This window comes from Metopolophium dirhodum, chromosome 6, assembly GCF_019925205.1.
Source record: "Metopolophium dirhodum isolate CAU chromosome 6, ASM1992520v1, whole genome shotgun sequence".
Taxonomy (NCBI): Eukaryota; Metazoa; Arthropoda; class Insecta; order Hemiptera; family Aphididae; genus Metopolophium; species Metopolophium dirhodum.
In genome coordinates, this window is record NC_083565.1 from 28,938,237 (window position 1) to 28,953,796 (window position 15,560).

General features: G+C 28.9%; 1 protein-coding gene across 1 annotated transcript in view; it reads right to left on the bottom strand.

The window, feature by feature from the left end:
- LOC132946631 (uncharacterized) overlaps positions 1-15,560 on the bottom strand; it is a 60,894-nt gene that overhangs the window by 2,585 nt on the left and 42,749 nt on the right. The window contains exons 3-6 of the mRNA XM_061016677.1: positions 2,631-2,744; positions 2,421-2,557; positions 2,046-2,174; positions 1,660-1,765 (exon numbers count right to left, since the gene is read on the bottom strand). Of these exons, the coding sequence (XP_060872660.1) occupies positions 1,660-1,765; positions 2,046-2,174; positions 2,421-2,557; positions 2,631-2,744 (486 nt within the window). The remainder of the gene's footprint in view (positions 1-1,659; positions 1,766-2,045; positions 2,175-2,420; positions 2,558-2,630; positions 2,745-15,560) is intronic.

Sequence of the window (15,560 nt, forward strand, 5' to 3'; positions counted from 1 at the left end):
AATTGATGGCAGTGGGTATTTTTTTTTATTATAATAGTACCACAACTGAAATTGTCATTTACTTATACAATATAAACATTTTAACAGTCTAATGATAAATAGCTAGACAAGGTAGCGTAAAATTTTTTTTATAGTTGGCTAAACTATCAACTTAGCTTGTTTTTACATTTTTAAGTTTCTTGGGGATATAAGTCCCAAACACTGGTCAGCCTATCACCTTACAAACTGATTTTTTTGGTTGATTTATTATGTACATGGTATTTATTTATGTTCTTTATATCCTTGAACATCATAATTTTATTAATAATGTTTTAATTTATTTTTTGTGATAGCCGTAACATCTATAGTAAATTTTGTCCACGAAAAGAGATTTCACCATGCATATTCATTTTTCATTTTTCTTCCAACATGAACTTTTATCATACAGTTTAGTAGAGGATACATTAAAGAAAACAATTTACGTTATTTGTTATTTGTGATTTAAAATGTCATATTTTTTAAAAAATATTTGTTAAGTAGAATATTGAGATGGGGTAACTTGCAATGATTATAATTTAAGAGGATGTCACACCCGCATGTGTTGTCTCCGTCTTACAAATGTACAACATACCAAAAACTGTTTTGTGCGGGACAACTTTTCTCGCACCATATATATGTTGTAGAACTACCAAATTTTCACAACATGTAAAGAAGAACTTTATCTGTGCAACAGCATGCTTTTTTTAAATAGCACTATCCAATCATTTATTATAAGCAAATGAAAAAAACAAAAAAACCAAATGTTTAGAAGCAAATAACATTTATTGTATTTATGTTATCTAAAATATGGGCACACTGTTGCACAGATAATTTTCCACCCTATATGTTCAGAAATTTTGGTGCCACTACTACAAACACAGAAAGATAAAAGTTGTCCTGCGCAAAACAGTTTTTGCTATGTTGTACATTTGTAAGACGCAGACAACACATGCGGGTGTGACATCCTCTTAAGTGTTTTATTTAATAAGATAATGCATGTGAAATTATTTTTAATTACATAAACCTGATAAATCATAATTATAGAATAAAAACTGCATAATAGAAAACAATTTTAAGTTGAATTAAATCATTAAGATCTAGATTGATCAAGAGCAAATGGTGATATCTTTTAATTAGATCAGATAAAATAATAAGCTTAATTTGCCACTGAATAAGATCAATTTATTCGGTGTCATATTTTTATTTTTGTATATGCATTAAGAAATATTTACATTTAGTCTATTAAAATATACTACCAAATTGTCTAGGCATGATAAATGGTTACAAACAGTGCTAAACAATTACATATATAATCTTAATAAATTTAAAAAAAAATAAATACTACCTATTATAGGTACTGTTGCTCGTTGGAAACAGATAAATTAAATGAACAAAGTATCTTACTAAATGTTATAAGTAAGAATATTTTTTTTTAGATATAAGTTATTTATTAACATGCTATTCTAAATTTGTTAATAAAAATGTACTAGGGAACGCACATTTTATTATGGTGTATTATTATTAAATGTACAAACAATTTTGTGAATTACCTAGGTCATTTAAATTGTATATATGGTGTATAACTTTAATATATAGCATGCAATTCATAAGCACTAAAATTAATTAGATAAATTTAATTACATTGCGGCACGGGTGTATGTTCGTTTTGTAATCTTCTAGACTCCGCTAACATTTCTGCAGCTGTTATTTTATTAGCCTTGCGCTTATTTTCTCCATAACATACAGGCTATATATCAAATATTAAAATGTAATAAATATTAATTTAAATAAAAATAACATTGACTGCTCAGTGTACAAAAAACAGGTCTATTGTTAAGATTGTGTTAAAAATTGTTGGATTAAAACCACAATACTTTTTGCCAGTTAACTAAAATATGTGATAGAAAAGAAATTGTAACTAAACTTAGTAAATAAAATAACATACTAGCAACTTACTAATGAAAGAGAGTAAAAAACTTATACAACAAACACAATTAACAAAGTACCTGCTTAGGATAAACTATTACCGATTCATATCTAAGCCTATATTTTGTTTTTACGAAATTTGGACTATCGTGTGGAATTCGTATTTGACTGGCAGAAATTGGCGGGGGTAATGGCATTTGATTTACTTCGTTGGCTGCTGTCATTAATACCTAAACATTAAAACAGTTAGTCATAAACTCTTAAGTCTTAGATTTAGTTGTAATTAAAATTAACAAATGTATAATATTGAATTAAGTGAATACATTTATTTTTGTGAACAATGGTCCATTCTTTTGTCACCATTCAACATCTTTTGTTGCAAGAAGTATAATATATAACAAATCCATATAATAAAATTTAAAAAAATGTATATTGGCATTAGGAGGGGAAATTGATTTTAGTCAAAATTATCTTACTTTGAGCGGAGGAGGTCTAGGAAACACTCCGTTTTGCGCCATTTGTATTGCAAGTTTTACATCGTCGGCATCAACACTCTTCTTTTTCGCTGAGTTTGACAATGCCTTAGCGTCTTCCAATAATTGAGTAGTGTATCCTAATGAATAAAATAAAAACTATTCATAACAGTGAAAAGCCATTAACATTTGTTTCATTGTATTAAATATTACTGTGGTTAAACTCCAAAAAATGATTTAAAACTTGTTGATCATATTCAACAATTCCTAAATCTTCCATCATCGACACGATGATTTGACTGTCTTTGGGCATATTATTTTTTCCTCCTGTAAAATCCATTTTATCAAATCGAATTGTAATGATTTGAATTATTAATAAGATTATAACAACAAAAAGTTGTATCAAAGATTAACAAACAATAATAACACTTTTTACTTTTTTTAAGTACGCACTGATTACAGAAAATGAAATATAGACTACTTTACAGTGGTCTAAACAGTAAACAAATATGTCTCGTAAAAAATAATATAAAACTGCTAAAATCAATAATCACATATAAATGGGCGGTTCCACATCTCGGGTCACTGTTACTTGCTCCACAGGCCACAAACGCCAACTGATAAGTGATAACACGATTGTTAAAACAGATTCTTTGACGGATTATATAATAATTTCCTAAAGTACAATAATAAATAATATGACATTATAATGACATTGAATTACGTAATACAGGTCGTGTAACGATACGTCATTATTACATAATTTTCAGAATTTAATTTATTTATTTTTATTGATATTAATTAAGTCGCGCCGAGTTTTTTTGTCGACAATACCCATTCATAGATTGGTAATTAAGAATGGCGAGATAGGCCACGGCAAGATGCAGAAAAGGCATCTTCCAATGTTATATTAATATTTAATATTGCGAACTAAAGCTGGGGCTATAGGTACATGGATTATTCCGCCGCGTTCTCGTCAAATTAAAAATGCATTGGTTTGTACCAGAGCAGCTATACAAGACGGCCGTTATACCTACGCCGGTCGGCTTGCGTTTTCTGCCGCGTCGTATTACGCACGTCGTGTACCTATAGGGCTGTTCGATTATTTTGATTAATCAAAATTTCTTCCGACTAATCGACTTAATCGATTATTTTACGTGTTGAAAAAAAACGATTAATCGTAATTTTGATTAATCGGATATTAATCGAATATCGATTAATCGTTTTTTTTTTCAAATAAACAAGAATTAAGAATAAATCAATAAACTATTTTTATATTTTTTTTGGTATTTTTATATTGTTTGTCTAGAATAAATCATAAGTCCTTGAAAACACAAAAGAATTTACGACCTAAGTCTTAAATAGTCATAACATAAATACATAATCAGATAATCTATGTAGATACATTCTAATTTAATTGGGAATCGATTTATTATAATCCTAAATATTTGATGAAATTGACTTTTTTGATATAAGTACAAGAACAATTTATGAAAGTATTACTTTTACAAGAACAGTGAAGAACCTGAATAATCTTTATGAAATATGAACGAGTTGCAATGATAAAAACAGTCTTTCTCTCTTCCCCATTCCGTCACACTTCTCTCTTTATAACTAGTTATTATATCATAAGCCAGTGGTTTTCAAGCTGGGTGCCGCGGCCCTCTGGTGGGTGCCGCGAGCATTCATTAAGTGTGCCGTGGTCTTCTGAAAAATGTCAACTATTCGTCCTATAATAAAATTAATAAAAATTTGTTCGCCCATCAAGCACACATTACTAATTAAATGTATATATAATTATAATTCCAAACAATATTGTTCATCAAATTATTAAGAGCAAAATAAAAAAGTCAGTGTGCCGTGAACATTGTTTGAAAAGCACGGTTTATAAGTTTGAAAACCACACTGTCATTGACCTATAACCTAATGGATAGCGAATCCCACTCCACACTGGCACTGCCATCAATGTTAGGCGATCATAATAATATTATGATTATAACCATATAACCGGTGTTTGGAAAGAACGTCGTCGTTCGTGTACTTACGCTCGTTCACGTTCATATTTAATGAACAACACGTGAAAGTCATTCGTTTTTTTTTTCAAATAGAACGTAAACGACGTTTATACATTTATTGAATTTAAACGATTTTTAAGACGTTCAAATTGATTTATTATTTAATAAATATTGATTGATAATATAGGTACTATACCTATTATGATAGTATATAATAATATATTACGAACTATAAAAATAAAATACATGAAATTCCTTTGGGCACGCCTGAACATAAAACAACAATAATATTATGATTTCCACGATTTTGTATTCGTTTTTAAACGATACATAAAAATTAAATTAAACTAATTAAATGAACGAATTCATATTTTCAAAGAACGTGAACGTGAATGTGTTCATTTGAAAAAAATATGAATTTGAACGTGAACGAGTTCCTTTTTTAAGCACTGAACGTGAACGTGAACGAATTCATTTTTTTAGTGAACGTTCCGAACACTGCCAAAATTTATTAAGAAAACGTCGCATGTTACGATCATTTTAAAATGTACAGTTTTAAAAAGGTACTGTTTATATTATTTTTAAAACATTCGAGGTCCGATAGTGGTTAAGTATGTTTTCCTTGTTAAATTTAAAACTTTACAGTTAGATATTATAATAGATTAAAAAATATTTTAAAAATTAAGTGCAGTTAGTGTTTATTTTACAGTCTACTTTACAACACGCAATAGGTGTACCTACTACCTACTTACATTTTACAGTGTGCAAAATTACTTTTTTCTCGATGTATCGTCGTTGTAATCGGATCGATACATCGAAATCGATCGGACTCCGATCAGAATTAACTTCTACATAGTAACATAATAACACAAATATAACATTCAAAACTTTCACATTAACATAATTAACATAATCATTAATATATTTAAATTAAACTAGAAGGGGATTATTGTATTTATATTTTGTTCTTCTAATATAAATGTACGTATATAGGTACCAGATACCTACATAATATATGCAAGACGTGTGTGTCATCTTTACATTGTGTAGTATCATGGAGCCCCGCCATAGTATATAGCTAGTGTCGGCCCCAAGGGGGGGGGGGCAAGCTGTGCGGCAAATTATTTATTCCGAATATTACTTTATCTATAAATTAATCATAATAATATTGTCCCAATAGTACGCAAATTGCGACCTTATAGAAACATAGCAGTAGCTTACTCATTGTTATTGACTTGAACATACCGTCGCGGTCGTTATCGCAACGACCACGGCGTCTCCGTCGACGTCCGCGAGATCGCGACCGACAAACGGTCTTTTTTTTTCCGAATCAGACAACCGGTCTGGTCGCCGCCGGCGTCACGAGCCGCCGGCCCGTCCAGCGGCGGTGGTGGCAGGCAGCTTTTGCCTGACCATCGTCGACGAAACTCGCGCTGATATATATATTATATTATATTGTATTTCGTTAATAAAACGTGTGTCTTGCCAAGACGTTATTGTCATTATTTCATCCAACCGTTCCTACACCTACAATACTCAAAAATATTTCATATTATTCTTAATTTAATAATAATAATTTAACACCGTCAATTACAGTGGCTGTACAGTTACTTGTTACCTTCCGTACAGCAGAGCGACATCCACTTACCTACAGTTTTTTTTGTAATTATTGTATTCGCATGGTATATTATATAAATTATTATAATATAAATTACTATATTATTTTTATTTATTACAATTATTTTTCAGTATAAAACATTATTTCAAGACATATAATATTAAATCTTTTATTAGTTGTCAATAACAATTGCAAATCAGTAGAAAAAAAATGTTTTTACAATACATATACCTAATATTGTACATATTATTTTATTAATAAATGTTAAAAACGTCTGTAGCGTAATACACACAGGGACGAACCGAAGGTGGGTCTTGGGGGGGGGGTGCTACACCCCCCCCCACCACTCGGCAATGGAATTTATTTTCACCTGAATTAAACAAATTTTTTTAAGACGAGGAAAATAAAATTAAATAAATTGTTTAAATGTTGCTATTGTTGTAACTCAATATTTTCGTAATGGGTTATGGAGCGGATTCGCAAAAGTACATCGAGACTGCGAGAATCGGCAGTCGGCACAAGATAAAAACCTAATGAACGGCTTATAAAATAACACGCATACTTATAATGATTTACCTAATAATATTATATCACGCATATAATAATACCTATACCTACAGTAGAAAATCGATAAACCGTCTATTTCTTTCATCCGTCATCGCATTTAAGCAATGCGGGTATACGGCCTTAGATCATATTATACTAGTATAATAATATGATCTAATAGCATGTGGCGACGGTTGAGGCGGGCGATTATAATATTATATTATAATACGTTATCGAGTGGTGGTACCTATACATTTTTTTTTGGAATACCTATCCAAAATACGCGATAATCGCGTTTCAAAGAAACACTCAACAGACGAAGATTACCGATTATCTTGTATCGTATATAATGTGGGGTCTAGGACATTTCGCCGCCACCGTTTCGCCGCCGGACGTATCGCCGCCGACCGATTCACCGCCGGACGTTTCGCCGTCGGACATTTCGCCGCCAGACATTTCACCACCACCGTTTCGCCGCCAGACCAAATAACCCTTCGAATTTTGAAAATATATTCACAATTTGTTTATTATAGAAATTGTATTGCATTTTTAATCATATTAGGCAATTACTAATTTATGTGTGGTGTACCTAAATTGAGTTTTGAAAACGAAAGGGGATGAGTCGTAAATTAGTAAAGAATATAGATAAAATATCTATATCCTATGCTTTGTGAAATACTGAAATGTATAATGTATTAATATATTATACTGTAGCCTTTTATCTTATTAAATAATTTATTTCGTTGATTATAGTAATAGTCGAATAGTGCGCGGGAGGATCTATATGCTCAGACGTCTAGTGGTTGCAATAAAATATTATCGTATAGGTACAATTTGTTTTAAGAAGCAAGTGTCAGATTAATAATCAATATTCACATGTCTACGACTACAGCGCAAATGATTCTACTGTATATTATAGTAGAGTAGTACTATTCAACGCACAAACAAATTCCTAAAATATAGGATTTACAATATATGTTCCGGGAGGAAGTGACCGACCGACGTCATAATGAATTATGAAAGTATACCAAAAATGATGAAAAATACCCTTTAATGAGTGTATTTACTTTATTTTAGATTCTGAGCGAAGCGATGAATGTATTGATTCTACAATGATGTGTGTTTTTTTTTTTATTTTTTTTTTATTTTTGTGTCTGTCATCACCTTTTAGGACAGTAAAAGTGCTTGGATTTTCTTCAATAGTAACTTTTCTGATAGGAAAGTGAATCTAGTTGGTATTTTGGGGGGTCAAAAGTAAAAATTTCCCAGTAGTTTTCACAAGCGACGTGAAAAACAAAAGAAAAATTAAGGAAAAACGGGAATTTTTACGCAAAATCTGTTTTTGAGAAAATTGATTTTGGTTTTTGGTGTTAACTCTAAAACAAATGACCGTAGAGACATGAAATTTTGACTGAATGTTTATATTAGCATTTTCTATACACCATAAAATTTACAAAATATTTTGATTGACCTAACCCTTTTTGAGCTGTTTACGGCCATTGTCAGTTTTCAATTTTTTTAGTTTTTTTTCTATAAATATCAATAAAATTTTATCTGTTTTTTAAAAAGGCTTGAAAATTTAATAGAAGGCTCCTAGGTTATTGTTTCAAAGGCAGATGAAAAAAATTAAAAATCCTTAGTCACAGTTTTTAATTATAAGCATTTAAAGTTCAAATTTTGACAAAATACGGAAAAACCACGAAAAATAGCAAATTATTTTGAGTTGAGAATTCATAAAATTTTTTCTTTTTAAATCTAAGATTTGAAAATGTAATATAAGATTACTCATAAGTTTGTCTACCTTTATCAAAAAAAAAAATGTCTACAAGAATCTTAAATTAAATTTTTATGAGCGTCTGGAATTTATATTTTTACTACATTTGATATTCACTCGATTTCTCATGTAAGAATTTTCTTATTTTATTGTAATTAAAAAACGAATGACTGTAGATACTTGAAAATTTCACTGAATGTTCATATTAGCATTTTCTATACACCATAAAATGTTGAAAATATTTTGACTCTTTTTGAGCTGTTTACGGACATTGTCAGTTTTCAATTTTTTTAGTTTTTTTTTCTATAAATATCAATAAATTTTTATTTGTTGGGTAAAATAGCGTGTACATTTAATATAAGGCTCCTGATATATCGTTCTAATAGCAGTTGAAAAATATTAAAAATACATAGGCACAATTTTTTTTTATAAGCATTTAAAGTTCAAATTTTGACAACATTTATCAAATTTATAATTTATTAATTATTTTGTGGTTAAAAATGTATAAAATGTTTAACTTTTATGGCTAAAGATTGAAAATTTAAATCAAGGTTCCGAGTAAATAGGTTATATATAAATTACTTTATTCACAATAATATCATCAAATATACTTGGTAAAATCATAGGCTGACTGACCGTTTTCGCTCAGAATCGTTTTTCTTATACAATGATATTATATCATTGAGTTCAAATTTAACACCATCCATTACAGTGATCCACTTGTAACGTACTGTACAGCAGAGCGACATCCACTTATCCACCTTTTTTTTTTTATTTTTGAAGTTATTGGCAATTATCTTTATTTTATCAAAACCAAACATATCTAACATTTATTTATTTATCTTCAAAACTTTTCAACATTTTGACGAAATTTATTTTTATTTTAAAGCTATTTAATTATCCTATCGACCAACATACGCAATTTATTAAACCAGAAATGAGAAATCGGCAAATTATTTTTATTACATTGAAAAGTAAACATTTTTTATCAAATATTATTATTTTTAAAATTACTAGGCACTCCAAATAATTTAGTATTTACTACAGGTTAATTTTTAAATGTTTACTTTTTTCAATTTAATAAAAATAATTTGCACATTTCTGATTTAATTGCGTATGTTTGTTGATAAGACACTAAATAGCTTTAAATAAATTAAAAAAATTACGTCAAAATGTTGAAAAGTTTTGAAGATACATAAACAAATGCGTGAGAGGTTTAGTTTTGATAAAAAAAGTGAATTACGCATAACTTAAAAAATAAAAAAGATAGATCAACTCTTTAAAGAGTATTTTTTCATCATTTTTGGTATACATTTATAATATGACTTCCCCCAGGACTCATTGTATAATAGAATATATTTACAATTATATTATATTATACCTATTATAGGTATTCAAAAAAGTTTTTTAAAAACAAAATTATACTTTAGATGAGTTTAGACCATATTATAACTAATATACTCATAACGTTTACCTTATTATTTATTAATGTAGTGATTTGCTCAATGACTTATGGTTATAGGTATAACATATATAATTAATATGTTATATATTTAATTAATTAGGTACATAATATGTAAAAATTAAAATACCGTCCAATTAAACAGCAAACCAATCACAAATAGGCAATAACAATACTTCTGGCGTACTTCTGGTGGTGTAGACAAATATTTTAATTTCCAGCCCACCAATGCTTCAATTTCCTTTGGAAATACCTGACGGAAAATTGTTTACCTAACTTAAACCAGCCTTTTTTAGTGTCCTAGTTGTACCTAATAATTAGTAGGTATAAAAAAATTACCCTTGTTCGACAATTATAATTTTATAGATAGGTACTTGTTTGATGCAATTTTGAAAATAGAAACTATAGTTAAACAAGTTTGTAAGATTTTATGGTGGCGCAAAATATAAATGTGTACCACCACATTTGAAATTAACAAAATGTTTTTATTTATTTTAATAGGTAATTTAATGTAAGTTTTGCAAGCTCATACAGATTACTTACAAAATATTCGCATAAAATAACTTCACAAATATTTATTTTGTAGGGGGGGGGGGGAGGGACTGGAGAACGGCTTCTAGAGTGATAACCCCAGAAATTTAATCCCCCAAAAAATAACTGTTTAACAAAAATGATGTACACCTACCTAAAACAGTAGTCAGTAAGACAGTCACACATATTCACGAGATTTCAATGTCTGTCTATGTATGATTAAAAACAACCAGCCAATTTTTTTAGTCATGGTACATTTGTAATACAGTATCAATAATATATAAATATAAAATAAATAGTCAATTCTTTCAATCATACTAAATTAGTTTTGAAATGTCAATAATATATTTACATAATATATTATAACCGTCTCCGTTTTTAATCGTTTTTATCGTATACAATAATTTATCATAGAATCCAAATTTAACATTATCTGTGGGGACATAAGTACACAGAGGTGTGCTCAGGAATTTTGGATAACCTCCGGGTTGGTTTGAAATTTGTTTCAAAAAAAAATATTTGTTAAATTTAGCGTTATAAATCTAGTTTAGCTCCCTCGAAAATTTTTAATTTTTTTTTTGTTGGACACCTTTGTATTATAACCTAGTAAGAACGATTGTACAAAAATTACTAGGAAATTATTAGTTTTTATAGTAGAGCCTTATGAAGTTCACAATGTACCTAACCTAATTAGAAATCAACGTTTTAAAAATTATGGTACAAAAATGATTCTGACACCTGTCAATTCTTGACAATGTATTCGATTTTAATTGTCCTAGCTAGCGAATGACCACGCCGCGCCGGATGCCCTGATGTATATGAAAATTTCAAAAACTTAAATTAGCTATAAATATAACTATAATAAGTCTGGCAGCCAAATTCAGATTTCTCCATCGTATTGAGCATGCCTAACTACATAGGTACGTTAAAACAAAAAAAAATCAAAAAAAGGATAAAACAGTAAAACAGAAATGTTTCAAACGTGCGGTAAAATATTGAGTTGTACGAATGCCTAAAACACCGAAAATTGTGAACTTTGCAAGAGGTTATAACTTATAAGTTATAAACTAATGATTTTTGGGTCATCGTTCTTATTAATTCGTTGTAATACATAGGTTTCCAAAAAAAAAAATTTAAAAACTAGCGTGAGTGCTAAAATAGATTTGTTCCCAATAAATTATAATAGTTATATTTAAGTAAATATATTATATTTTTAAATTGTCCATTTGAACCTCTAAAAACTCCCCTTCCCTGCCCTCGAGTACGCCAATGTAAGTACATAACAATAATTGTTACATATTCCATACTAAATAATATTTATAAAAATTATTATGAGAGAGACGTCTGATGTCATTTATATATAAAACTTAACACATATTAGCACATACTATGCAACATATTATGCATTTTACGCTTAATCCTATTCTATCAAAAGCAAAATTTAGTGCTAAAATTAAACTTAGTTTGTTGAAACCGCTTTGAAACCGTCTTAGTAAGTTTTACATTTTTATTTAATTATTTCTATTTTCTATAATATACACCAAAGTTAGTTCCAGTTAGTATAATATGGCTAGACATAATTGTAGACAGTATACTATATAAATTTATTTAGTTTACCAAGAACTCCTTAATTACTGTCTACGTCTGAGTACGTCCTACGGCAAGTATAAGATATTTTTGGAATGGTACACAGTGGCGTCATTTCAGTTTTCAATAGAGGGGGGCAAAGGTTTAGACCGGCCCGAATGGGTAAAAAAAACCGCAAAAATATTAGTAGTTTATAAGATATCTTCTTTTTTTTATTTTTGAAAATCTATTAACTGCATTATCTATAAATCAATTTTACCTGATTCATTATAAGTATATAAGTATATATATATATCTTATATAAGTATATGATATATTTACAAATTAATATTATCTTAAATTATAATATAATTTTTTTTTTGTTGCTTGATTACCGGCTCAAGTTTTGTCTGTTTATTAACATGTTAGAAATTATTTTCGATACTTTTCGAGCAGTTTGCGGTAATTTTATATTTTTAGTCGCACCACCTAACCACCCATCTATTTTTTTTAGATCATATTTTGCCCAAATTAAAAGATTAATGTAAACATGCGTCACGAAAAAAATTAATTTTAATTTAGGTACTCAACTAAATTAACACAATACGCAAAATAGTTGAATCATACACGACTGTCGCAAGTTATGAAGTCCGGGATCAATGATAAGAGCGTCAATCGGTTGTTGTTTTTAGAATTTGTAATCATTTTAGATTTTAGAAATTAAACTATACGAGATTATGATACTAACTGTTCATTTTCCTTCACAAAACACACTCACACAAACAAACATACATAAATACATACCCATACATACAATGTGTACGTCCCCGCATACGTCTAAATATATTCCAACTATCAATTAGTAAAAATGTATCATTGTGACAATAATTTCTTAGTACATACTATAATATTTTCTGAAAATATTATAAAATACCCAGACAGCAAATGTTTGACTAAAAATATTATTATAACATTATTATAGGCACGTTTTTACGCTGATAAAATATAATAATGGTAAAACGGCAACAACTGGACACCGGCCCATAGGGCTGCTTTTAAAATCAGACAGGGGCAAATGCCCACCTTGCCCCCCCCCCCCCAAATGACGCCACTGATGGTACATAAAAGTGTACACTCTAATTATTATTAATCAATATAGATCGTCATTATACTATTACTTCTCCTAACAAGAAGTTCTTAAATTTAAAAGAGAAGTAATAATATTTTTGACGACGGATTCTGAGGTCAAAAGCAACCGAAATTCTGATGTGAAGTGCCATAAAGGCATGTATTTTACAAGTTAATAAACAATAATACAACTAAATCCTACAGATTTCGTTGAAGAGACATAAATTGCAAAGGCCGTATATTATACATCACCTCTGGTGAAATACGTGTCGTGAATGGCCATGGCGGCCATGATGAATCACCTACAAGTGTAGAAGTAAGTACAATTTTTTTTTAATTTTTCGATAATGGGCCATTAGACCCCAGGCCCAGAGGCCGGAGTGTTGACTTAATGAATAGTTAGATTTGTATTTGTATTAATTTATTAGAATCCTAACTCGTTATTTTAGAAGAAAGGAAGGATTACAGTTCAATTTTACAAATGTACACACTCCCAGTTAACGATAAAGTCGAAATTTTTTTTGTTGTAATTCAAAATATAAAATCGTAGGGTCCTGATATTTTCAATAAATACTATAAAGGTAATTTCTACTCATACAATTTCCAAAACATTCTTAGATATTTATTCCAAATCAGAACAATCTGAGTACTCCGATGACTTAAAATCGTATTTTTGACAAATAGTTTGAGTGGTGAGTGGCAAGGCTTCATAATGTTGGTCTACTTCTCCACTCATACAAGCTTTAAATAGGTACTTACAAGTTACAACTCATAAGCTACTCGTCCAAAATTCTGATGCATCATTATTTATTATAGTACTGTGCAAAATATTCTGCTTTCGAGTATGCCATTATACAAATGCATGTTGTAAAAAAAGTAAAACTTAAAAAATGAGTGATTAAAAATAGCAAAAAATAAATTTTTTAGGAAAAAAAATGTATAATAATATTTAATATGTATAACGTAGTAGGTGAGGAGTGCTTTAAGAAGAAGTGCTTGTGTAATATGAAGTACTATAAAAGAACTGTATAATATCTTTTTAGATTTTTTTGGTTACAGTTTGAACTAATCCTAAGCTATACAAATTTAACAATTTTTAAATTTTTAAGTGCAAAATGATTTGTAATTTTTAATTTGAGAATTAATTTAGAATTAATTTGAGAAACATTAAATTGTATACAAATTACGTTTAAGAGACCATTATATACTAAATACTTATATAGTAAAGTTATAACCAAAATGTTTACTTAAAATATAAATATATTTTGAATATAATACGTCTACAGTCAATACTGTATCATATGGAGGTAATGAGGTATTATTGTCTAGCTAGACTAATATATTCATATAGTAAACACTATTTAAAGGAATAGGTTTGATGGAAAAGAGTTATATTTTCGACTTAGATAGATAGGTTTATAAAATAAATAACAATGATAGGTGTAAAAAGATAATATATTTCGCATAAAAGTTTTTTTTATAAATAAAGGTTTATATTATTCTTGTGATACAAAATCAGTTTTGTATACACATGTATAATAATTGTGTACAGTAAATAACTTATGTACTTACTTCTTAGTTACCTATATTTATAATTAATTCTGTCAGTCTGTTTATGCGTAATTTAAATCAGAATGCTTCGACCGGCCAACATAAAAAATGTCTTTGTTATCATCGTGGGCACATTATGGTATACCTACCATTTTGAAAAAAAAATTAGAAATTGGAACGTATAGTCAGTAAAAATCATAGATGTTTACATTACACTCATTACAGGACAAGTAATTTAAACAGTGACAAGTCATATTTATAATTCATAACTCATCGCAGTATCATATTGTATTACTGTTGTAATACTGTTGTATTAATAATTATATAAGTAGGTAGGTGCCTATAATTAATATATTATAATATATGCTCATAAATAAAATATGTAGGCGCGTATAATTATGTAACAATCTAAATGTGTGATTGGTTTGCTATTTAATTGGACGGTATTTTTAATATTTACATATTATGTACCTACTTAACTAATTAAATATTTATATTTATATTTATTTACTAACGGGCTGAGCCCTATACAACAGCTTAAGACATAATACATAAATATATAACATTTTAATTATATATTTTATACCTTTAAGCCATAAGTTATTGAGCAAATAACTACCTAATAAATTATAAGGTATTAATACGATAGAGGTATTATATTAACCTAACGTAACCTAAACTCAGAATCCAATATACTCTATTATATTACCTATATTTTAGGATTTTGTATATGTGTGTAGAATAGTATAGGTACCTATATAATAGTAGGATACTAGAATCATTTGCGCTTAGTTGTACGAGTGTATGACTTGTGAATACACGTAATATTGTTTTTCTATTTTGAGCATTTCCCCAGCCCCCCCCCTCATGGAAAAAATTACAATTTTCAAAATTTTCTTTTGCCAAACATTAGTGCGTCATTAGTGTGAATTTGTGCGACAACAACCAGAAT